Here is a 26,613-nt window from a genome sequence, read left to right on the forward strand (position 1 = left end):
GAGAGAGATAAAAAGAGAGAGAGAGATAAAGAGAGAGAGAGAGATAAAAAGAGAGAGAGCGCTAAAGAGAGAGAGAGCTAAAGAGAGAGAGAGATAAAAAGAGAGAGCTAAAGAGAAAGAGAGAGCTAAAGAGAGAGAGAGAGAGCTAAAGAGAGAGAGCGCTAAAGTGAGAGAGAGAGAGATAAAGAGAGAGAGAGAGATAAAAAGAGAGAGAGCTAAAGAGAAAGAGAGAGAGAGAGAAAGCTAAAGAGAGAGAGAGATAAAAAGAGAAAGAGAGAGAGATAAAAAGAGAGAGAGCTAAAGAGAAAGAGAGAGAGGGAGCTAATGAGAAAGAGAGAGCTAATGAGAGAGCGAGAGCTAAAGAGAGAGAGTGAGAGAGCTAAAGAGAGAGTGAGAGAGCTAAAGAGAGTGAGAGAGCTAAAGAGAGAGAGAGAGCTAAAAAGAGAGAGAGAGCTAGAGAGAGAGAGAGAGAGCTAAAGAGAAAGAGAGACCTAAAGAGAGAAAGAGAGCTAAAAAGAGAGAAAGAGCTAAAGAGAGAGAGAGAGCTAAAGAGAGAGAGCTAAAGACAAAAGAGAGAGCTAGAAAGAAAGAGAGCTAAAGAGAAAGAGCGAGAGAGCTAAAGAGAAAGAGAGAGAGTGAGAGAGCTAAAGAAAGAGAGAGAGAGAGAGCTAAAGAAAGAGAGAGAGAGAGAGAGCTAAAGAAAGAGAGAGAGAGAGAGCTAAAGAGAAAGAGAGAGCTAAAGAGAGAGAGTGAGAGCTAAAGAGAGAGTGAGAGAGTGAGAGAGAGCAAAAGAGAAATAGAGAGAGAGAGATAAAAAGAGAGAGAAAGGGCTAAAGAGAGAGAGAGCGAGATAAAGAGAGAGAGAGCTAAAGAGAGAGTGAGAGAGGTAAAGAGAGAGAGAGCTAAAGAGAGAGTGAGAGAGCTAAAGAAAGAGAGAGAGAGAGAGAGAGAGAGAGAGAGAGAGAGAGAGAGAGAGAGAGAGAGAGAGAGAGAGAGAGAGAGAGAAGAGAGAGATAAAGAGAGAGTGAGAGAGCTAAAGAGAGAGTGAGAGAGAGAGATAAAGAGAGAGAGTGAGAGAGCTAAAGAGAAAGAGAGAGCTAAAGAAAGAGAGAGAGCTAAAGAGAGAGTGAGAGAGCTAAAGAAAGAGAGAGTGAGAGAGAGCTAAAGAGAGAGAGAGAGAGAGAGAAAAGAGAGAGAGAGAGCTAAAGAGAGAGTGAGAGAGCTAAAGAGATAGAGAGAGCTAAAGAGAAAGAGAGAGAGCTAAGGAAAGAGAGAGAGAGCTAAAGAGAAAGAGAGAGATAAAGAGAAAGAGAGAGAGCTAAAGAGAGAGAGAGAGCTAAAGAGAGAGAGAGAGAGCTAAAGAAAGAGAGAGAGAGAGAGTGAGAGAGCTAAAGAGAACGAGGGAGAGCTAAAAAGAGAGAGAGAGCTAAAGAGAGAGAGAGAGAACTAAAGAGAAAGAGAGACCTAAAGAGAAAGAGAAACCTAAATAGAAAGAGAGAGAGAAAGAGCTAAAGAGAAAGAGAGAGCTAAAGAGAGAGAGAGACCTAAAGAGAAAGAGAGACCTAAAGAGAGAGAAAGAGCTAAAGAGAGAGCAAAAAAGAAAGAGAGAGAGCTAAAGAGAAAGAAAGACCTAAAGAGAAAGAGAGACCTAAAGAGAAAGAGAGCTAAAGAGAAAGAGAGAGAGAGCTAGAAGAGAGAGAGAGGGAGAGCTAAAGAGAGAGAGCTAGAGAAAGTGAGAGAGTGAGAGCTAAAGAGAAAGAGAGAGAGCTAGAGAAAGTGAGAGAGCGAGAGCTAAAGAGAAAAAGAGAGAGCTAAAGAGAGAGAGAGAGAGTTAAGAGAGAGAGAGAGAGAGAGCTAAAGAGAGAGAGAGAGCTGAAGAGAGAGAGAGAGAGCTAAAGAGAAAAGAGAGAGGAGAGAGAAAGAAGGAGAGAGAAAGAGAAAGAGAGAGAGATGCCCTGCTCCTGAATATACTGTAGACCACGTGGTTTGTCAGATGCAAAAAATACTCCTGAGATCCAGTGTTAGGAGGTCTACGTTTGATGTGATCAGGTGATAGAGGGGAATGTTGAAAGTATGTTTTAATGTGTGTCGGCGCGCGTGGAAGAACTGCCTTAAAGTGATAAGGCATTCGCTTTGTAAAACAGCAGGGGGCTCCGTGAAGCAGTAGGACGAGCCTCTCTCAGTAGTGCTGCTGCTGGACTCTTCAGAGCAGCGGGGAAAAAAATTGAAAACTTTTTCATAAATATGTACATACACATGGAAATCAATGCCTCTGCCAAACCTTCACACACCACACACACACACACACACATTGAATAAATATGAAAGGCTCTGCTATTGCAACTATGTCCAAGAACGGGCGAATACCTCCAACATGGTAACCACTGTAACATATCATATGTCAAACAGCATGCTGTTAGCATTAGAAATAACTGGATTTCACGTAAGTTATTGAAAGCCATTTGTAAACAGAAACATGAAAGCAAACAAGCTCTCACGCAGCCTCCCTTGATCATCAAAGGCCTATCGATCAAATGTACCCCCACACCCTCCAACCCTCCCCAAATCCCCAGCCAACCCAATGGGAGCAAATGTATTCAGCCTCCAAAGCACATGTTTGTTCCAAACCATACTTAAAATGACGACCGCCTCTCTTTCTCTCTCATTCTCTGTCTCTCTCTCTCTCTCTCACACTCTTTCTTTCTTTCGTGCTCTCTCTTTCTCTCTGTCTCTCTCTCTCTCTGTTGCAGTCCAACAAAGTTTCGGTGGTCCAGCAGTCTCACGGGATGCACCCCCTGACGTCCCTGTTGCCGTACAGCAATGACCACTTCAACCCCAGCCCCCCTCACCTGCCCACAGACATGAGCCAGAAAGGTAGGTCATTCATCTCCCTCATCATCATCATCTCCCTCATCATCATCTCCCTCATCATCATCTCCTTCATCGTCATCTCCTTCATCGTCATCTCCCTCATCATCATCTCCTTCATCGTCATCTCCCTTATCATCATCTCCTTCATCGTCATCTCCCTCATTATCATCTCCTTCATCGTCATCTCCCTCATCATCATCTCCCTCATCATCATCTCCTTCATCGTCATCTCCCTCATCATCATCTCCCTCATCATCATCTCCTTCATCGTCATCTCCCTCATTATCATCTCCCTCATCATCATCTCCATGTCCCTCATGATCATCATCTCCCTCATTATCATCTCCCTCATCACCATCTCCCTCATCATCATCTCCTTCATCGTCATCTCCCTCATTATCATCTCCCACATCATCATTTCTTTCATCATCATATCCCTCATCATCATCTCCATGTCCCTCATGATCATCATCTCCCTCATTATCATCTCCCTCATCACCATCTCCCTCATCATCATCTCCCTCATCATCATCTCCATGTCCCTCATGATCATCATCTCCCTCATTATCATCTCCCTCATCACCATCTCCCTCATCATCATCTCCCTCATCATCATCTCCCTCATCATCATCTCCATGTCCCTCATGATCATCATCTCCCTCATCATCATCTCCCTCATCATCATCTCCATGTCCCTCATGATCATCATATCCCTCATCATCATCTCCATGTCCCTCATGATCATCATCTCCCTCATTATCATCTCCCTCATCACCATCTCCCTCATCATCATCTCCCTCATCATCATCTCCCTCATCATCATCTCCATGTCCCTCATGATCATCATCTCCCTCATTATCATCTCCCTCATCACCATCTCCCTCATCATCATCTCCATGTCCGTCATGATCATCATCTCCATGTCCCTCATGATCATCATCTCCCTCATTATCATCTCCCTCATCACCATCTCCCTCATCATCATCTCCATGTCCGTCATGATCATCATCTCCCTCATCATCATCTCCATGTCCCTCATGATCATCATCTCCCTCATTACCATCTCCCTCATCACCATCTCCCTCATCATCATCTCCATGTCCCTCATGATCATCATGTCCCTCATGATCATCATGTCCCTCATGATCATCATGTCCCTCATGATCATCATCTCCCTCATCACCGTCTCCCTCATCACCGTCTACCTCATCATCATCTCCCTCATCACCATCTCCCTCATCATCATCTCCATGTCCCTCATGATCATCATGTCCCTCATGATCATCATCTCCCTCATCACCGTCTACCACATCATCATCTCCCTCATCACCGTCTCCCTCATCACCGTCTCCCTCATCACCGTCTACCTCATCATCATCTCCCTCATCATCATCTCCCTCATCACAGTCTCCCTCTTCTCCATCTTCTCTGTCTCCCTCATCATCATCTCCCGCATCATCATCTCCCCCATTATCATCTCCCTCATCATCGTCTTGAGAAGGACCGTGGACTATTGTCTTACTCTGCTGTGGTGACTGACAGGAGAAGTCAGGCCTTCCCCCTCATCATCATCTCCCTCATCTTAACGCACACTAGCCAGATGAGTGGGAAGGCCTGACTTCTCCTGTCAGTCACCACACAGCAGAGTAATACAATAGTCCACGGTCCTTCTCGATTCACATTTTATATGGCCCTTATTTCACCTGAATCTAATTGAAGTAGTACTTCCACCTGAATTTGAACAACAATCCTGAAAGAAGAATATGGTTCCCCCTTCACCATCTACTTGGGCCAATGCCTCTGTGGAGCCTCTCCCTTCTCTTAAGTCATACCTGTACTGTGCCACTGCAATGACCTTATCATGAAAAACTATTCATAGCATATTACTTGGGTCTGGAGTTTTTCCTGGTCAGTTCACGCAGTCATGGGAAACCCCTGGCCCTGTGTTGTGCTGCTGCCGTCTTTCCCAAACCTCCACACACACACACACACACACACACACACACACACACACACACACACACACACACACACACACACACACACACACACACACACACACACACACACACACACACACACACACACACACACCTCCACCCATGGTTCCTGAACTGCAGCGGTGGAGCCGTGTGGAGCCGAGCAACAGCTGCAGCCCAGAGACAGGGGCTGCATCCCAAATGACACCCTATTCCTTATAGGCCCTGGTCAAAAGTAGAGTACTAGCTGGGAGAAATGGTGCAGCCCAGAGACAGGCCCTTCTTTCCAGTGAGCCTCCGGCGGTTCCACCACCGCACTTGAAGTGGTCCCTTCCCCACGAAGGGCTGCTTGCCACACAACCCTCTCTCAAACACACACACACACACACACACGCACACAGCTGGGAGCAATTAGGGTGACAATCACACAGGGCCATCTCGGCAGCACACAAGGAAGGTTCTGCTTGGCACGCTACTCTTACACAGTCGCTCGCACACTTGGCTCGCATAGTCCCTCACAGACCCACACCCACCGCGCTCACTCCATCACTCTCCTAAACATCTCCCGCGAAGATGCCACTCAAATCCAGAGAGAGAGAGATGACAAATGTGTTTGAGTTCATCTTTATCAATTCAATGGATCCAATTCATTTTCAGTGGGATGAAAATGCCATTTTAACCCGAACACAGCCGGAGTCACACTTTAATTAACAAGCCAATGAAAATGTCCTCTTGCATCACTCCGGTGAAGACTGACTCTGGCTGAATAGCAATCAGTGTTGGAGTGTGGCTGTAGTTGGTCTTTGGCCAAGGCTGGGTCTGTCTGTCAGTGCTGCTGCCTGCGTCGGGGCCTATCTCTGTCCACTCTGAGAGACGGGCAGGCGCAGAGAGACAAAACCCCCTCCACAAACAGAGCAAGGCAGCAGGCCCCAGCCCAGAAAACCTCATCCCTTTTCTAGACTGGGGCTGAGTGGTGTAGCAGTTAGGTAACGTGACAATGCCCAGGGGTGACGCGAGGGCCGAGAACCAGGGACTCACCCCACAGTGAGAGGTCTGGCCCTACCTGTACACAGCGGATACCGCCTTACGTCCTTCTGACACCATCTCACCTCGCCCCTATTACTGTGCAACATCGTCTTACCTCAGACATCACACCTCACCTCTCTTATCACACACCCTTGCGCTGCAGGCCTACCTCAGTATCCTCACATTGATTTTACCACAAGTACTTCACTTTGCAGTGTGCAGAGACTGCAGCTGACAATCAGTCGGAGTTTCCAGCAGCTTCTCTGACAATAGTCCCTCCAAGCACTCTCCATCCATTTCCATTACCCCACTCAGCCAGTCAGTCTGTCTGCATGTCAGTCAATCTGTCAGTCAGTGCATTCACTACAGACACGGACTATTAGTCATTCGGTGTCAACCATCGTACCAAACGATCAAAGTCACACCATGTTGTCACGTTTGTTTACGTGTGCAGCTTTGCCTGCGCTAGGGTGAGGTACAGAGTGAAAAATAGAAAAGTACAGGAGAAACGAAAGCTACTGTAATGCACTGTACTCTACAGGTGTTTCTCTTTGGGTCTTTTTTCAGGCACAGCACAAGAGCTACTGTCCAGTCATTTTGGATTCCGATACAATAACAGTTTCTCTTTCTGTGGGTTTGGCTACAGTAACTGGTTGTCAGTATTGAAATGCAATTTTGAGCCGTGTGTCCTAAAAACATGTCGCGTTTATCTTTGACTACGTTGTTTTATCTTGCACCTGAGAGATACAGTTAACTGAACGACCTGGCTTCCAGTTGAAGCTCGCATCCGCTACAAGACCATGGTGCTTGCCTACGGAGCTGTGAGGGGAACGGCACCTCAGTACCTCCAGGCTCTGATCAGGCCCTACACCCAAACAAGGGCACTGCGTTCATCCATCTCTGGCCTGCTCGCCTCCCTACCACTGAGGAAGTACAGTTCCCGCTCAGCCCAGTCAAAACTGTTCGCTGCTCTGGCCCCCCAATGGTGGAACAAACTCCCTCACGACGCCAGGACAGCGGAGTCAATCACCACCTTCCGGAGACACCTGAAACCCCACCTCTTTAAGGAATACCTAGGATAGGATAAAGTAATCCTTCTCACCCCACCTCTTTAAGGAATACCTAGGATAGGATAAAGTAATCCTTCTCACCCCCCCCCCCCTTAAAAGATTTAGATGCACTATTGTAAAGTGGCTGTTCCACTGGATGTCATAAGGTGAATGCACCAATTTGTAAGTCGCTCTGGATAAGAGTGTCTGCTAAATGACTTAAATGAAATGAAATGATATCATTTCACAGATGTTTGTTTTAATGTATTCAATGTTTTTCTTTACCGTAAGAAACAAAACAGTGCAATTACTACATTTTAACCGATAAATAAATCAAAAGTGACATTTCATTTTGAATTTACCTGAATAGATTCAAGTTAAAGTTAACATTTTTTTTAAAGGCTAAGTATTGAAGTTAAGTGCGTCCTAAACGCATTAAATATCAAGTGGGGTTAAAGTTGTTTCTGAAGACCTGTGTTGGGAGAGTAGAGATTGAGACTGCACAGTGGTCTGTACACGAGGGACCGAGGCTTTTTTAGAAGGGAGGGAGGGACGAGAGAGGTGCATTCCAGTCCTTCAGATTTCTAAATGATCCAGTCCAGAAACAGGCCTGCAGCGACGGCAAATTGCAGTAATCTGCAGCATTCTTCTGCAACAAATATAGGTTACCTTCGGGTTGCGCTTAAGTGCTAGGTGCTCGCTGTTGACAAAGGACTTCCTTTGAAAGGCACAGAGAGAGACTTTTTTTGTTTTGTTTCGGGACGCTGCTCTTTTATGTCGGCCGACTCGATAATGGAAAACGTTTAGTTTATTAAAACCATTTCGCTGCCTGGCCTAGCGAACGTCAGTAGGGTGGGTGTCTGTGGAGCGGGGTGAAGTAGTGAGTGGGGTCCTAACCTCACAGGCTTCTGATTGACTGACACATCATGGGAAGGAACTTGTGGCTTGGATCAAGATCCCTCTTTTGCCATGAGACAATTGTTGGTGGTGTGATGCAAGCAGCAGGGGCCAGACAGTAAAACTGCTTGCCCTAGGAGAAGATGACGTAAGCTCAGAATGTCAAAGTCATGTTCACAGGAAACTGGCTGTTTACAAAGGAGTGGAAACAAAGAACATAGTTCACGGCTCTGAGTTTCTTCATTTCACTTGGTAGTGGTTCAACAAGATGCTGGAGGGCTGACTTTAGGCCTTAGTTCTCGTACATCGTACATCAACACCCCCTTGACCCTCCCAGTAGGGGTGTATGAGAATGGGGGAGGTTGTGTGTTTGACCTGTGTGTGTAATGGTAGGTTCCCAGCCAGGTAATGAGGCCCTTGCTGAGTCAGGGGCCCTGAGTTAACAAGCCTGTCGTCTCCTGTGTGTCCCCTCCAGGCGTTCACAGGCCCCAGTCCCAGGACATCTCAGGCTTCTACTCCCTACCTCAGGGCGGTGTGGGACAGATGCCCCCCTCCATGGGCTGGTAAGTCTCACGCACACACACACACACACATACACACTCTCTCTCTCGTGCACACACACACACACACACTCATATACTCTCAAGTACACACACACACACACACATACTCTCTCGCACTCGCACATGCCGCATACACACACACACCTTGACTACTCACCACTATTACATCAACCAAACCAGCTTCACCTCAGCCACTCAATACTTTTTTTACATGGTGTTCTTTAATGGAAGCCTCTCCAACATAATCCAGGTAGAATCAGGAAATCCCCAGGGCAACTCTCTAGGACCCTTACTTTTTTCAATCTTTACTAACGACATAACACTGGCTTTGAGTAAAGCCATGTATGCGGATGACTCAACACTATACACGTCAGCTACTACAGCGACTGAAATGATTGCAACACTTAACAAAGAGTTGCAGGTTAGTTTCAGAGTGGATGGCAAGGAATAAGTTAGTCCTAAATATTTCTATAACTAAAAGCATTGTATTTGGGACAAATCATTCACTAAACACTAAAACTCAACTAGGTGACTAAAATGCTTGGAGTAACCGGAAATTGTAAACTGTCATGGTCAGAACATATTGATACAACAGTAGCTAAGATGGGGGGGAAGTCTGTCCATAATAAAGCGCTACTCTACCTTCTTACAGCACTATCAACAAGGCAGGTCCTACAGACTCTAGTTTTGTCGCACCTGGACTACTGTTCAGTCGTGTGGTCAGGTGCCACAAAAAAAGGACTTTGCAATTGCAATTGGCTCAGAACAGGGCAGCACGTCTGGCCCTTCGATGTACACAGAGAGCTAACATTAATAATATGCGTGTCAATCTCTCCTGGCTCAAAGTGGAGGAGAGATTGACTTCATCACCGCTTGTATTTATGAGAGGTATTGTTTGAACTACTGGCACACAGCTCAGACACCTGTTTGACCCCACAAGACATGCCACACAGCTCAGACAGTCCCCAAGTCCAGAACAGACATCCACAGTACTACATAGACCACAGTACTACAAGAGCCATGACTACATGGAACTCTATTCCACAGTACTACATAGAGCCATGACTACATGGAACAGACTATGCATAGAGCCATGACTACATGGAACTCTATTCCACAGTACTACATAGAGCCATGACTACATGGAACTCTATTCCACAGTACTACATAGAGCCATGACTACATGGAACTCTATTCCACAGTACTACATAGAGCCATGACTACATGGAACTCTATTTCCATAGAGCCATGACTACATGGAACTCTACACAGTACTACATAGAGCCATGACTACATGGAACTCTATTCCACAGTACTACATAGAGCCATGACTACATGGAACTCTATTCCACAGTACTACATAGAGCCATGACTACATGGAACTCTATTCCACAGTACTACATAGAGCCATGACTACATGGAACTCTATTCCACAGTACTACATAGAGCCATGACTACATGGAACTCTATTCCACATCAAGTAACTGATGCAAGCAGTAGAATCAGATGTAAATAAAAACACCTTATGGAACAGCGGGGACTGTGAAGCAACACAAACATAGGCACAGACACATGCATACACACACACAATAACATACGCACTATACACACACGTACACATGGATTTAGTACTGTAGATATGTGGTGATGGTGGAGTAGGGGGTCTGAGGGCACATAGTGTGTTGTGAAATCTGTGAATGTATTGTAATGTTTTTAAAATTTGTGTAAACTGCCTTAATTTTGCTGGACCCCAGGAAGAGCAGCTGCTGCCTCCGCAGCAGCTAATGGGGATCCATAATAAATGCAAATACAAACCACTTCATCCCACACAGTTAGTAGCTCCTATAAAGCTGGTTATCGTGACAAATTTGGTGATTGAATAGTTCACTTCCTAAGATACGAATGCCCTGATTCATTGATGATATCTAGCCTGGAGTACCACCCTCAAAATGAAACGACTCCATCGTCTTCCTTGCCTTCCCGGCCTCTAAGGCACTATCACAGAATGTGGATACGATGCCAAATCAGAACATGTTTTAACACCCATAATCTCAGACACGCTGTGGCTAACAATCCATCCATTGACTTGAGCTCAACTTTACAAATCCATGTATTAAAAATCTGTAACTGGCAGAATAACTTAAGAGCGAATCCCCCTGAACAATTGTGGGCTTATCTTAAATGTGATGGGGATTTGGTTCACCATAATAGAATGACAGCTAATACTACTTCCATTCACACCCATGCTGTGTGTTTTTAAAGCTGGTGGAGGACTTTGGCACTCCCTAGACAGGCTCCGTCCGCACGAGGCAGAGGTCTGCTATTTCTCCGGGCTCTCTCTCACTGACTTTTATTTCAAACAGTTAATGGTCACTGTGGAGTTTCTGTGGTATTGTCAACAAATCATCTTGTTTACAAACTCGTAATCTTCTTAGTGCAGATTATGCATTTGTTTGGTTTTCTTGTGTCCCTCATTGTGTGGGGAAAGAGAGAGCAAGGAAAGGGGATGACAAAGAACTGGATGTGACTCACTCCAGCCACCGTATGGCACGTGACTGGGGCCTGGGAGGATGTGTATTGTCTACTTTCCACATGAAGCTAGGCAGCCCACTGTAGGCACAGCCTAGCAGATTGCAGTACATTTCACAGTTAATTTGTTTCAAAGAAGTTCAGATACAGGTTTAAGTTTTTATTTTTTTATATGGATTGAGATTTCTCTATAGAGTTTGAATAGTTGGTACTCTTAAAGGGACATGAGAGGGACAAATCACAAATGTATCGGTATGCAAATACACAGGAAAACCCCATCTGTGCCACAATACAAACAGGAAATGTTCTCTCCCCAGCAGAGGACAGACAGGGCTGTGGAGAGGAGAGGTGTTAGTTGGGTCCTGGATGTGGATGTTGCTCCTAATGGGCCTGTTGGCTGGGATTAGCAAGTGTATCCCTCCCTGAGAGAACCCTCTGGACCTGGGAGCCTCCCTGACACTGAGCCTCCTCTGCCTTCCTTGATCTCAGGGACCTCCTGGGGCTGAGGAGGGCTGGGAAAGGGGGTGCTGCTGCATATCAAAGATTCCTGCCCCCCCCCCCCCCCCCCCATACATACATCCACCACCCTTCACACAGTCATGTTATACAGGTGTAGAATCTTAATTTGACCAGTTTCTCACAGTAGGAAAATAATCCTGCAGCAACAGGAATTTAGAATTATTTTCTGGATTATAATTAATGGACATTTTTGTAGGGGTTGATACATTTTTTGTTAGGGCAAATCAAGTCTGAAATGTGATATTGGACATTACAAACATTATAAACCTTTTTAAACCTTGAGTACACTATACACAATAGACATGGACGCCCTGTTCATGGCTCTTGAGAAACTTTGCAGTATTTTGTTTTTTTTGTGTGTTATAACATCTGCTAAATATATGTATGCAACCAATAACATTTTATTGGATTTGATTTGAAGTTTGCATTTCCTGCTGTGCAAAGCAGGGTGATCAAATTAAGATCATACATCTGTACATACAGCAGGACCCTTAGTGAGGTTAGCAGTGAAGGTAGCCAGAGATACTCTATATAGGGTCATGGAATATTGGATGACGGTAATTGGCAAGCCAAATGTCACTGTAATAACCGTTTGAATAAGGAAACGAAGCTCGTTCTTCAACCGATCTTTCTCTCTTGTAGGACGTGGAACTCATATTCAAATTTGAAAACATAGTTCCACATTTTTTTAAATCACTGCACTCTCGTATGACTGTCCATGAAATAGGAAGAACAACTAAATAGCTAAATTATTACAAATGTGACAGTGATTTAATAGTTTGCAATTGTGAGAATATGGAAACATACCAGTGGCTATCTCCTGCACAAATTCAGGACGTTAGTCGCCAGGCACCTCATCAGCTGTGTAGCTAACTGTTAACTTAGGCTCCTGGCATAGTTAATAGCTTTTAATAGCTTTTTTTTAATAGCTTTTCCATCACTGACATAAAAAGCTTACTTAGCCTGTTTCAATTACCCTAAAGTTGTAGACATGCAGCCCCACAATTAAGAGGAACCGACTGTTATCAGAAATCAGTCCGTAGATCAAAATGTTTCTCCGCGATCGTTGGGTCAGCTGAGCACAGCAGCTGACTCGGAAGGCTACTGCAATGACTCGTGAATACTCATAATGAGGTAAGCATTAGCACTACTAACTACAGTAGCTTGCTAGTTAGCTTTTGTTGGAAGATCCAGCATTGTGGGCGCGTTCGAGCAGATCACATGTGTCAAGTCGGTGACCAAAGTGTGCTGCATTATGGGGATAAACATTTTCGACTTGCGCCTACACGTTGACTCCATGAACTTGACAGAAATCAAGTGATCAAAGGTCATGAAGTTTTGACAGCAGTCGCCTGCAAGTTTCTGCAGTTGCTCTTCACCACCTTCATCCTGCAGCCATCGCCTGCATTGTGGGAGGTTCTATTGTCAACCAACCATTAGGGTTTTTGTTTCACCCACGCGAACGTGACCATAGATGTGACTGGAACAGGAACCAACTTTGCCGTAATACATGTATACAGTGGATATGTACAAATGAAAGTGACGTTTCAGGCTCTCTCTCACCAGTTGATTGTACAAGGTACACACATGTATTTTCAGTTTCTGAGTGTGTGGGGTGTGAGTGTGTTCTTTTTGTAGGGTACGAAAATGTGGTTTTCTGTTTGTAAATTTACATTTGTGTATATGCAATTTGGCCAAAAGAATAATGAAATGAATTACATAAAAATGTTTCAGCTTATTTCTATTGTATGTAAAGAATCCAAGCAGTACATCTCTCCACAATAGTGTAAGACCTTCATAAAAGTGTTAAATTATAAATCTACTGATGTCTTGCCACAGTTTTCTTACATGAATACAATGCCAAAAAAGATGCAACACTGTTTCTGGGTGGTCATTATAAAAGGAGCAATTTGAGTTGATATTTTCCTTCAACTTCTTCATATAGTGGTTGGCAGGATAATATTTCTGAATAATTTTAAAGTAAACTTCCTTCATTTTGTTAACAAGTAGGTATGTGTGTGGCAACATCCAAACTTTTTCCCAACCGATATTATCAATAAATCCATTCCAATAAGGCATGACATAAGGTATAGATACAACATCCTGCTGAAACAAGGATCGTATCGCTCTGTTGTTGAATGGACCAAAAGAGAAACAAATTTGCACCTCCCCGATTTCACTCCTCGTCTTCCAGTTGGTGACGTCACCCGTTCTGAGAACTAGAAGTAGTTGTTTCCCTTGCTCTGCAAGGGCCACAGCTTTTGTGGAGCAGTAGATAATGAGGTTTCTTGAGTGGCAGTTGGTAATGTGTTCAGAGGGTCCTTGGCTCAAGCCCTGGTTGGGGTGAGGAGAGGGACAGAAACAATACTGGTACATTAGGATGGACTTAACTCCATAACCAGTCATGATCAAGCCCCTCATTAGCTAGCTAGTACACAGACTGAGAACCCAGACTGCCCGTATATACCTATAGCAGGGCTAGTCAACCAGGGTCTGCAAAAATATTTGATTCTTTTTTGAAGTGTTGTTTTCCCCCCACCAATGTTTTTATGGATATCTCAATAACAGAATAAAGTCATTTTGAATTACATACCTACAGTAGAACATAGGAAAATATATTATTTCTAATGATGTCGACTTAATTTCTAAACTCCTAATATTGAGCAAATGACACTTATTGGAACCAATTACACTCACTGGATTATCTGACATAGGCTTTGAAAAAGCTCCCGCGAATAAGCTACCAGTGAAGCAAGTGCCACTGGCTGCTGGTAAGCTTTCTTGACTTCGACATAATGTTTTGCCAACACATGGCTAACCTTTGTTTAACCAGCAAAAGAGCTGCTCTTAGCGAAAATGTGTTTGGAGTTACCTCTCTAGGTAATAGGCTATGTTAGAGTTTACACTTCCTCTTCCAATTATAATGTGGGGAGGTCAAAATAATGAAAAATGATTTATGTTGATTACTTCGCCTTGCCATGTTCGTTCACCTGATGATAAGATACGACGTGAAAAAGCTTCTTTATTTTTGCTAACATATGATGGAGGCCCCTGGAATGGTATCAAACAGATGGTTTCTATGTGTTCCATGCCATTCCATTTGCTCCGTTCCAGCATTTATTATGAGCCGTCCTCCCCTCAGCAGCCTCCACTGGTCTAAACATATTGTAAGAAGTTAGGCAGTGAGGATTTGGTCAGCAGCCTAGTTGAACCCTGTTGCATCCCTATTTGTCCTCCCAACCACAGGCAAAGTCAGCCTGTCTATCCCCTGTCCTCATGTGGATTCAGACAGCCCTACTCCTCCAGTCTCCCCAACAGCTCTTCCTACCCCAGGTACAGTATGAGCTGAGCCACTTCAGTCTGGGGAGGGAATCGCAAAATACATACCCCTTCCAGACCAATGCTTCTACTCCTCCCACCTACCATGTGCCCTTCGCTATTGCCTTGTACAGGTGCCTCCGCAATGTGTGTCCTGTCTTTCTGTGTGTCAACTGCTAAAGCAAACCCTGCAACTGTGTGGACACGCGCATGAAGAGACAACCCGTCTGTTCTCCTGGACAGAAGAGTGAGTGCAGCAGTGTGTCTCCAGTTGCTGTGACAAAGAGAGACGCTATAAACCACTGCAAACTGTCTGCTGTTGACTGGTGTTATTTTAGGCAAAGGCTCAGTCATGAGATCTCTCCTCTGTTACTGTACCTGGCGAGCCAAACATGCTAGCTCAGTTAGCTTGAGAAATATATCCAACTGGAGACATGGTTCACATTTAAATGTCACCAAACATCTATGTCACACCGCATTCTCTATTTCCAATCAGTTCAGGGTGAAACTGTAGGATTTTAAACTAGAAGTATAATGTCTTTTGTATAAATCAGAAAATACATTTAATGACCAGCTATATAAAATATGAATTTCAGGAAATCAAAAACACACATTTCCAACATGGCAACTAAAACGTTCAGTAAAGTTTCAGTAAATGGCACTTTTTCAGTCCCAATCCAATAATGAATAAATAGATGTCATCAACAATATGAATCTCAAAAAAATAACACTCTGAAAAGAAGCCTTTAATGAAACACGAATGAAAACGAGAGCAAGTATATTCATGTTATCTACTGTATCTACAGCGCAGCCTAGCTTTTGTCTAAGTGTGACCACAGCTCCATCTGCTGGCGTTGGATGAGACTTCTCACAGTCTTAACACTCTTGAGAGGACTGCCAGGAAGCCCATTCTCCCAGGGCCAACCAACCGCCCGCGTGCTTCAGCGCTTCATGGTCACGTTGCCATATATAAAGACAAAACATATTGTCTGATGCTTTGGTCTCTTGTCTCTTTTTGTCTCTCTCGCCCTCCCTCTGTCTCTCCCCTTCTAGGTTCTCTCACTCTCTGATGCTAGGGCCAGGCATGCACTCAACAGGGATCCCCCATCCAGCCATCGTGCCACCTTCAGGCAAACAGGACCATCATGACCATTACGACAGGAACGTGTACGCGTAAGTACCCCCATGGTGAACCCCTGTCTCTACAATGACTCCTAGAGTTAGACACACGTGTCTGTCAAAGGAGATGTGTGATCTGTGTGTGCTAGCTACATGGCATGTAATACTGTAGTATCTCATTGATGCATTGAAAGTGTATCAAAAGCTTAGATGGATGAATAGCGCCTTATTGTTTTGATGTTCTTGTGTACATATTCACCACGGGTGTCCCTGTTGATCTTGTTTGTTTTGCTCTGTTCTGCCCCCCCCCCTCCTCAGTAAGCCACACCAGGAGCCCAAGCGGGAGAAGGAGCCTAAGAAGCCAGTGATCAAGAAGCCTCTGAATGCTTTCATGCTGTACATGAAGGAGATGAGGGCCAAGGTGATCGCTGAGTGCACGCTGAAGGAGAGCGCTGCCATCAACCAGATACTTGGCAGAAGGGTGAGCAGCGAGCACACACACACACACACACACTAAAACACACACACACATCCATGAATACTCATGCAGCAAAGAGACTCATTCCCAAATCCCTCATCTCAACCCCTGCTGTTGATTTCACACATGAGAGATGGACTTGAGAGGAATATGTCAGTAATGTGAATTACTACCCTGTGAGTTACCCCCTGCGCCACTGACTGCTGCCTATGATACCATTGACCAAGATGCAGTAATATCTCAATGGGATGAATATCATCAAATCAAATCAAACTTTATTTGTCACATGCGCTGAATACAACAGGTGTAGACCTTACTTGCTTACTTACAAGCCCTTAACAACAGTGCAGTTCATGAAGAGTTAAGAAAATATTTACCAAATGAACTATAGGGGGGGGGGGGTCAATGTAATAGTCCGGTGGCCATTTGATTAACTGTTCAGCAATCTTATGGCTTGGGGGTAGAAGCTGTTAAGGACCCTTTTGGATCTAGACTTGGTACTCCGGTACCGCTTGTTGTGCGGTAGCAGAGTAAATAGTCTATGACTTGGGTGACTGGGTGGGTGACGTACACACTACCCTCTGTAGTGCCTTACGGTCAGATGCCAGTCAAGATGCTCTTGATGATGCAGCTGTATAACTTTTTGAGGATCTGGGGACCAATACCAAATCTTTTCAGTCTCCTGAGAGGGAAAAGGTTTTGTCGTACCCTCTTCACGACTGTCTTGGTATGTTAAGACCATGATAGATTGTTGGTGATGTGGACACCAAGGAACTTGAAACTCTCGACCCACTCCACTACAGCCCTGTTGATGTTAATGGGGGCCTGTTCGGCCCGCCTTTTCCTGTAGTCCACCATCAGCTCCTTTGTCTTACATGATGTTGTCTGTCTCAGAACTTTTCACAGTGGCCCTTCATCTATCCAATGTCACTATATCTTGTGAAATGATTCAATAGTATGAATAAGTTGGTAACCCGTTGTATAAAAGTGATAATGCCCTCGAAGCCGGTGTTTGGAGTATGTCTTGGCACAGTTTGCCAATATATCGGGCATTATCACTTTATTAGAGTTCTAAGCAGAATAATGAAAGACATTGAAGGTGTGTAGCGCGGAGTGGAACTGACCTTCCACAGAGTTGCATTATTTTCCAGAGAACTTATGGAGCCACGAGCTGATTGTCCCTTTTATACCATGACTATAATTTAACCCGTTTACCATTAGAAATGGGTTCATTTGCTGTCGGAAATGTGTTCAACACCCACTGAAGTAGCTAACAAGTTGACACATTCCCTCAGCCCTCCTAGCCTCAACAGTTGTCATTGTGCATGTCATTGTCTAGGCCATGTGTCACAAACTCAAGGCCAGGTGCCGGATCCAAATAAAACGACATTGAACTGACGAAAACCAAAACAAACTGTGTAGAAATGGTAATGGATCTACATTTCTAGTATCTTCACTCTGTCCAGCTTGACAACAGTCATCGAAATGAAATATATACGGTCAGGGAGCATCGAAAATTCCAAAAGCGATGGATAGAGGACTATATTTTGCTAATGATGGCGAGATAATATATTCAATTTTAAGTGCGGCCCTCCGGACCTCAATGAAGACTGAGTGCGTCCCGCTGGGAAAATGAGTTTTACACCCCTGGTCTAGGCTAATGAACAAAACCTAAATGGTATTTTTGTTGTGTGTGTGTGTGTGTGTGTGTGTGTGTGTGTGTGTGTGTGTGTGTGTGTGTGTGTGTGTGTGTGTGTGTGTGTGTGTGTGTGTGTGTGTGTGTGTGTGTGTGTGTGTGTGTGTGTGTGTGTGTGTGTGTGTGTGTGTGTGTGTGTTTGCATGTGTGTGTGTGTGTGCGTGCACGGGTGCGTGCACGGGTGCATTCTTGTGTGTGTCCTCCCTGCAGTGGCACGCTCTGACCCGGGAGGAACAGGCTAAATACTATGAGCTGGCCAGGAAGGAGCGGCAGCTACACATGCAGCTCTACCCCAGCTGGTCCGCCAGAGACAACTACGTAAGGCCCGCCTTTTCCTGGTTACACACATGCAGGATGATCACCCCACCCTGCCACCTGTCAATCATTGAGGCTAGTGGCTACACATAGAAATATCTACATATTGTATCTAATCATATTTATTTGGCGCATTTCCAGAGTTGGTCACGTATCAGTGCAGACATTGTTAGAGAGACTAGTTTACGACCATATTGTTATGACCAGCGTTATAACCTCTATGACCAGTGTTATAATCTCTTGGCATGCCATTCCTTTAGAGTGGGTTTTGAGAATGAGATAGAGCGTACTGGACATTAGTTGGTCAGACATGGCTGTTCAGCACTGTTCAGTGAGGTGATTTAATTGGCTGTTGAGTGCTTTGCTGTTAGGGACGCATGACGAGCTCTGCTTTTATTACACATAGCATTACACAGTCAGCTGCAAACCTCCCGCTCCCCTCTCATCTCTGTATTACTATAATAGGTTTTTTAACCACTGGTAGTTATATACATGGAGGGCACTTTTGTACTGTTGTAACTGGACCTTAGTATAAGTGCACTGTCTGTGAAATCTGTAATTAGTAGTGGGCTTGTAGACTGAGTTAAGAAGTAGTGTAGCGAATCCCTTGCTTCAAATACTGTGCAGATGAATATGATGTGTATTAGAGAGACATGTCTCTAAGAACGTCTCTGTTATGTGTGTTAGCTTAATGCTGCTTAACTACCCTTCTGTGCTGTGCTCAATTGTGAAGTTGCTGTTGAATTCTTCCAGGAGGCGGGCCTTAGAGAGGGCGCGGGGGAAAAGAATAAAGCTGATTGGGTAGGGCACACATTTTACCCCACTTACCCGCTCTACTAACAGCAGGGTGGCTTTGGCTTGCTCTCCTCCTCAGGCGGTGGGGCGGTGGGGTTCGGACTGTAGAGAGGGAGAGGACAGCTGGGAGCTGGGCTGGAGAGGCTTTCTGGGCTTTGGGGGACCATTATTAGGCTTTACCTCCCTTAGGGCAGGCACAGAGGGGTGGAGGTGGCTTAAGTTATGTTATGTATCTGGATGTGTTTCTATGGGAGGTGGTTTTCCTGGACTACATAATTGCCAATGTTCGCTCACCCCATATGAAAACAGACCGGATGAGTCACAAAGGGAGAGAGAGTTCACTTTCTTGCTTTCCTGGAGATCTTTTACACAGCCTATTTTCCTTTCCTTGGCTTGATAAAGTTTGGGGTTTTTGTATCATAACACACCATAGGGGCTTGGCTCTCTCATTTCTCTCTGTCTCTTGGCTGTGGATAGTCAGTTAGCTGGTTAGGGTAAAGAGGGTTACGAGCTGGTCGTGGTGGCATTCTCAATGAGGTGAAATGTGCATGAAGCTTTTACTGCTGCATCTGATTTAGTATCAAATCAGATGAATATGATGCAACGTACTGTGGATAATGTTTTTATGTGAAGGTAAATGTCACTATTTAACACTTGAATGTATGTTTCCATGCATGTTTCTTCATATTTCAAAGATGGAAAAATACAGCCAGAGACAATATTGTCCCAAAACACATTAGAACTAATGGCAACTCTATAATAATAGAATATAATAAAATAGTAACGCTTTATAGCAGTGGTATTCCAAGTTGAGGTCGCGACCCCTTGATAAGAAATGGAAATGCAATGAATTAAAATGACCCATTTTAAGGTTGTACCATTACATTTGGGGTGAGGTGGGGTCGTGAGAATGTCTTGGGGAAAAAATGGGCTCGCCGCTGAAAAAGTTTGAATACCAATGCTTTATTGTGACCGTATAGATAACACTTGATTTGGATAGTCCCAAGCAGATGGTTGGTAGATGTTCAGTAGATACTACCAACAACAGAACGGCAGATTTTCACCTTGTCAGCTCGGGGATTCAATCTTGCAACCTTTCGGTTACTAGTCCAACGCTCTAACCACTTACTTACATGCAGCCCCATTTATCAACAAGTTATCAAAAACATTTTTTTTTCAAATATGCAATTAAAAACACTTAAAAACACTAAATATGTACAATATTTACAGAGCTCTCTGCCTAGGCTACCTCACGGCGCCATGGCAACCACGGAACGCAGCAACTTAATAATTCATTTAATATATAATATTATTATTATTATGTATATTATATTATTATTAATTAATTAACATAAGATGTTCAATAACTGTCATCAAAATGTCAACTAACTATCCACTAACAACAACCCTCAACTTAGAAAACAGTTGCTTATCAACAGATAGTTTGTTAGCAGACAATTTTATCCAAAGCGACTTAATCATGCATACATTTGACATATGGATGGTCAAGGGAATCGAACCTACGACCCTGACGTTCCAAGCGTCACACTCTACCAACTGAGATTACAAAGGACCACTAGCTCTGCTACAGTCTAACCCCTTCCCAGACACAAGCCAGAAAACCCGGGTAGTCATGTGATCTGTTAGCAAAACAGGAAGTCAAGGTCCACCTACGCAGTCGTGGGGTTTTCTTCCGCAAGCTGTAACCACACACACACAATGCTTTAGGGAGCAGTGAGGGTAGATGCGTCTAGGCATCCAAGAGCTGTTCCCACATCCTCTCCCCAATATGAGACTTTAGACTTTATGACTCTCTTCATGTGAACCTCAACCATACTATTAAGGCCCCACTGTATAGCCCATGGAGTTTACAGCAATATTACTATAGATCATTCGAGTTCTTTGCCTTCTCTTCTCTTCTGCTGTCATCGTAACTTGTGGCCTAAGTGATCATAAAGTGCCCTCAGACCCCCCTTCCACGACTTGTGAATTGGGCCGTCTCTGGTACAGTTGACTTAAGTCTCATGAACATGGTGAATATCACGACGTGGTTCTCCCATGGTCTTCATCGAGATGTCACTGACAGATACTGTCCCGGTGGTGTATAGGACCCCGTCCCCCCTACTGACTCTGTGCGTTTGGTCGTGTGTTCCAACAGGGCAAGAAGAAGAGAAGAAAAAGAGAGAAGCAGCAGGACTCCACCACAGGTAATGTTCAATTAACAACCTTGAACATCCTCTCAGGCCAAACCACCACGCTTCAATACAATATACCAAAAATTCAAGCCCTATTCTAGCGTTTGAAACAACTTCACTGGTCGACTATCCTCTACTCGGACTGGGTCTCTGCTACTCTAACTAGCCGAGTTTGAACGCATGGCAGACTTCCCACTTGAAGTGTTCCTCTCTTCCCTAGTGTCCTCAATGCCTGTTGTGTATGGAGCTCCTGCTCCCTTTACTCTGTTCTGGCTGCAGTTATGGGTTGTTGTTGTTGACTCCTGCTCAGTAATTGGGGACTAACAGTCTGGTTTGATGGCTCTCTGATTTACCATCTCTGTCAATGCGTCAACGTCTGCCCTGACCTCTTTATCTGATCTGCTCTGCTCTGCTCTCTCTCTCTCTCTCTCTCTCTCTCTCTCTCTCTCTCTCTCTCTCTCTCTCTATTCTCTCTCTCTCTCTCTCTCTCTCTCTCTCGCTCTCTCTCTCTCTCCCTCTCTCGCGCTCTCTCTCACTCTCTCTGTCTCTCTCTCTCTCTCTCTCGCTCTCTCTCTCTCTCTCGCTCTCTCGCTCTCTCTCTCTTCCTCTCTTTCTTTACTTCTTTCCTATGCGCATGTTGCCTTGTGCTCAGACCCTGGCTCTCCTAAGAAATGCAGAGCTCGCTTCGGCCTCAACCAACAAACGGACTGGTGTGGTCCCTGCAGGTGTGTATCTCTCGCCCTCTCGCTCTGCTACCCCTCTCTCCCTCTGTGAGCGTGCCTCAGCCCACTGCTGTGCTCTGCTCTGCATGCACTCATCTCACTAACCCTGTGACCCACGTCGCCCCCTACAGGTAGAGAACCCCAGCGTACTGGGGTGTCAGGAGGCTGTATTATTGGAAACTAAAGCTGCTTTGCTGGCTGGTGATGGGGTGGGTGTCTCCTCAGGGATTTGTGGGGGATGATGGGTGATGATGATCAAAGGAAAGTGGGAGAGAGGTCCTGTAGGTCTGAGGGGAGGAAAGGGATTCACACATAGAGTTGAAGTCGGAAGTTTACATACACTTTGGTTAGAGTCGTTAAAACTCGTTTTTCAACCACTCCACAAATTTCTTGTTCACAAACTATGGTTTGGCAAGTCGGTTAGGATATCTACTTTGCGCATGACACAATACATTCAAGTAATTTCTCCAACAATTGTTTACAGACAGATTATTTCTGTGGATGTATCTATCTTCAAACTCAGTGCCTCTTTGCTTGACATCATGGGAAAATCAAAAGAAATCAGCCAAGACCTCAGAAAATAATTGTAGACCTCCACAAGTCTGGTTCATCCTTGGGACTAATTTCCAAATGCCCGAAGGTACCATGTTCATCTGTACAAACAATAGTATGCAAGTATATACACCATGGGACCACGCAGCCGTCATACCGCTCAGGAAGGAGAAGTATTCTGTCTCCTAGAGATGAACGTACTTGGGTGCAAATCAATCCCAGAACAACAGCAAAGGACCTTGTGAAGATGCTGGAGGAAACAGGTACAAAAGTATCTATATCCACAGTTAAACGAGTCCTTTATCGACATAACCTGAAAGGCCGCTCAGCAACGAAGAAGCCACTGCTCCAAAACCACCATAAAAAAGCCAGACTACAGTTTGCAACTGCACATGGGGACAAAGATCGTACTTTTTGGAGAAATGTCCTCTGGTCTGATGAAACAAAAATATAACTGTTTTGCCATAATGACCATGGAGGAAAAAGTGGGAGGCTTACAAGCCGAAGAACACCATCCCAACCGTGAAGCATGGTGGTGGCAGCATCATGTTGTGGGGGTGCTTTGCTGCAGGAGGGACTGATGCACTTCACAAAATAGATGGGAACATGAGGATGGAAAATTATGTGGATATATTGAAGCAGCATCTCAAGACATCAGTCAGGAAGTTAAAGCTTGGTCGCAAATTGGTCTTCCAAATGGACAATGAACCCAAGCATACTTCCAAAGTTGTGTCAAAATGGCTTAATGACAACAAAGTCAAGGTATTGGAGTGGCCATCACAAAGCCCTGACCTCAATCCTATAGAAAATTTGTGGGCAGAACTGAAAAAGCGCGTGCGAGCAAGGAGGCCTACAAACCTGACTCAATTACACCAGCTCTGTCAGAAGGATTGGGTCAAAATTCACCCAACTTATTGTGGGAAGCTTGTGGAAGGCTACCCAAAACGTTTGACACAAGTTAAGCAATTTAAAGGCAATGCTACCAAATACTAGTTAAAAGTATGTAAACTTCTGACCCACTGGGAATGTGATGAAAGAAATAAAAGCTGAAATAAGTCATTCTCTCCACTATTATTCTGACATGTCACATTCTTAAAATAAAGCGGTGATTCTAACTGACCTAAGACAGGGAATTTTTACTAGGATTAAATGTCAGGAATTGTGAAAAAAAACTGAGTTTAAATGTATTTGGCTAAGGTGTATGTAAACTTCCGACTTCAACTGTAGCTGTTCTCTGCTTAAAACAGATATTTCTTGATTATGCTATTGGTAGAAATGGCAAAGCAGGCATTTTTTATTTTATTTACAGTGGATGGAGGATCAGTCATGCTCATCATCAGTGCCTTTTTTTTTACCAACTCAATCTTTTCTCCTTTATTTCCTTTACACATCTGCACACTCAAAGTCACATCAGTGTAGAGGTATCTGCCCTGCCTTCCCCACCATGCCGTCACATCATGGAAATCTCCTGACCACTGTGCGTGTTGTATGTGTGTTGTGCTGCAAGAGAACAAAGGGAGGTGAATGTGGTTAGAGCGAATCCTGATAACCGCAGATGAACGCACACACAGACACACACACACACACACACAGACACACACACACACACACACACACACACACACACACACACACACACACACACACACACACACACACAGACACACACAATCTCGCACATGCACCGCCGCTCTGCACTTTGATGCCATTTCTCATGCTCATCTGCCTTCAACTTTCTCCATTCATGCGGTCAGGCAGTGCAGCTGTTGATAGTGAACTCTGACATTTAGAATCGCTCTCTCTTCCTCCCCATCTCTAAATATTTCCTCGCACCTTCTAATAATCATGGGATAAGGCGTGACGCTTTGGTTTTAACGAAGAGGCAAACAACCATTGTTCACTTTCAATTTAGTTTAGAAAACAACATTTCTAATGATCACGAGAACAACCACAAAAATCATTCATGATATGAAGGAAATGGTGGTGGATGATCTATGAAAACATATTTGATGGTATTCAATGGATTTGCTCTTTTGGGGTCTTCAAACTCAATTCAATCATGTTGAAAACAGTAAAAAAAAAAGTTCATTTTGGTGACGCTTTGCATCCACGCTTTATTCACAGATAACTCTCTTGACTGTTCCTAGGAGGAAAAAGAAGTGCATTCGATACCTTCAAGGAGGATGGTGCGCCAGCCCCACTTCTTCCGATGGAAGCGCTATAGACTCGCCCCCCTCCCCCGTCGACGGCGTCCCCCCTCAGCACCCCTCCCTGCCCAGCTCGCCCTCGCCTGCTTCCCCCTCACACATCCCTCTGCACCCCCAGCCCAGCAAACAACACACACCCCGTATCCTCTCAAAACCCAAGACCACAGAACTCTCTCTCAAAGCTTTAATAGAATCATCCCAACAGCACGACAATCTCAATCATCATCATCATGACTGTACCCTGCCCAAGTCTCACTAGCCAGCCTCACCTGTCCTGTCCCCTCTCACACTTCCTCGCACCATCCCAACACCCCGCCAGATAGAAAGACAAAGCCCAACGTCATCCGGAATAAACAAGGAGTGGGGAGCAAAACGCTGGAGAAAAGACCTTCACCACAAACATCCAAAAACAATGACAGAGCGTTGTGTCTGGGAGAGGATGCCATTCACATCAATATGACTTCTGACTGATTTACTCAGTGCTCATGTCATTTCAATATTGCCGGGATGATAACTGCTTCTCTTCCTCACTGCCTAAAATCGAATTGATTCCATTTCCAAAGATTTTTACAGAGGAGTACGGTACTCCTCCTTTTCATAAGACTTTCAGACGTTTCAAAGGAACCTTTTCCAGAATAGATAGTATTTATATTGATTAATGATGTCGTATAAGGTTGAAGCTTCAAGGTAGTGACAGTGTTTTTCACCGTGTCGACATGTTCTTGTCTCCCCTCGGAGAGACTCATCTCTATGTTATGTTCGTTTGTTTTAGGCACTTCCTGCTTGTCGGTCAAATTCTTGCTAGATACATTATTTTGATGTAGGTCCCTCAGAGAATTAAAACATCATTGGTGTTTGTTCATAAGGATGCCGTTTGGGAGATTAATTTGTTTCCTGGTGTCAAAAAGCCTCCATTATATAATAAATGAAATTCAGCAGTCCTCAACTGCCTCTGTCTGACTGAACATTCTATAATCCGGGGTTTCTAAAACTATGGGATGTTAAGAGGTGGGTCGCAATTTATGAGAATACATCTACATTCATACACTATTTCTTAATTTGGTTCAATGGAGGACGATTTGAGTCACAAGAGGACTGTTAATTTCTCACTTGGGTCTCAAGCTGAAAAAGATTAAAGAACCCTGCTGTAAACTAAAGACCAAATGAGTACTATATTTCATTGTGTTGTAAAGCTGTTGAATTTCCTACATAAAATGTTTTGTTACGTAAAATGAACTTTTCTCTCCCAAAGTTGTTTCTTCAGTCTCTAATTTCAGTTTTCCACTAAAAGCAATATAATTTATTTTACACCCATCTTCTCAGAGAAAAACACATTTTGTGCAGAAGTTTTGCATTACCTTTTCCTTTCATTGAAGTTATCAGAGCTGTGTCAATCCTTTTCAGTGTGTTCATGTTCCACCTAAGTGTACCAAAAATATACGTGAAAAACAATGGCTTTAATTTACTGCTTGCAAGTGTCAAACCCTGCTTACTTTGGAGATACTGTAGGCGGTGTACAGCAAGGCTTTTCCGTTTGTTCAATCGATGTCTAGTCCATCAGAGGGTGCTCTAATGTTAACACACATCTTAGATTTGGGGACTGCTCGTATCAAAACGACCACACATAAAAAAGGTGTACTGATGTCTGTCTTTTCAATTATTTTTTTTACACATTGAAAGACTTCTGCCTTTGATGTGCTCATTTTTGTTCGATGTATTAAAGTATTTTGAAATTCTGGATCAGTTTCCCCACTATTTCCCCATTAGATGTAAAATCACAAAC

The 26,613-nt window shown here is 44.2% G+C and overlaps 1 protein-coding gene across 10 annotated transcripts in view; it reads left to right on the forward strand.

Moving 5' to 3' along the window:
* LOC123999056 (transcription factor 7-like 2) overlaps window positions 1-26,568 on the forward strand; it is a 69,021-nt gene extending 42,453 nt beyond the window's left edge. Inside the window, exons 4-13 of one of the 10 annotated variants that reach the window (XM_046304402.1) lie at window positions 2,751-2,874; window positions 8,298-8,385; window positions 14,680-14,766; window positions 15,805-15,924; window positions 16,189-16,351; window positions 18,255-18,362; window positions 19,113-19,160; window positions 21,313-21,361; window positions 22,002-22,074; window positions 24,771-26,568. In XM_046304402.1, the coding sequence (XP_046160358.1) occupies window positions 2,751-2,874; window positions 8,298-8,385; window positions 14,680-14,766; window positions 15,805-15,924; window positions 16,189-16,351; window positions 18,255-18,362; window positions 19,113-19,160; window positions 21,313-21,361; window positions 22,002-22,074; window positions 24,771-25,089 (1,179 nt within the window). In that variant the 3' untranslated portion in view covers window positions 25,090-26,568. Of the gene's footprint in view, window positions 1-2,750; window positions 2,875-8,297; window positions 8,386-14,679; window positions 14,767-15,804; window positions 15,925-16,188; window positions 16,352-18,254; window positions 18,363-19,112; window positions 19,161-21,312; window positions 21,362-22,001; window positions 22,075-24,747 lie in introns of all 10 variants that reach the window. The other 9 variants (XM_046304408.1, XM_046304403.1, XM_046304405.1 and 6 more) reach the window with 9 other exon arrangements.
* Window positions 26,569-26,613: the final 45 nt, after the last annotated feature.

Source organism: Oncorhynchus gorbuscha, linkage group LG16 (assembly GCF_021184085.1).
Source record: "Oncorhynchus gorbuscha isolate QuinsamMale2020 ecotype Even-year linkage group LG16, OgorEven_v1.0, whole genome shotgun sequence".
Lineage (NCBI taxonomy): Eukaryota > Metazoa > Chordata > Actinopteri > Salmoniformes > Salmonidae > Oncorhynchus > Oncorhynchus gorbuscha.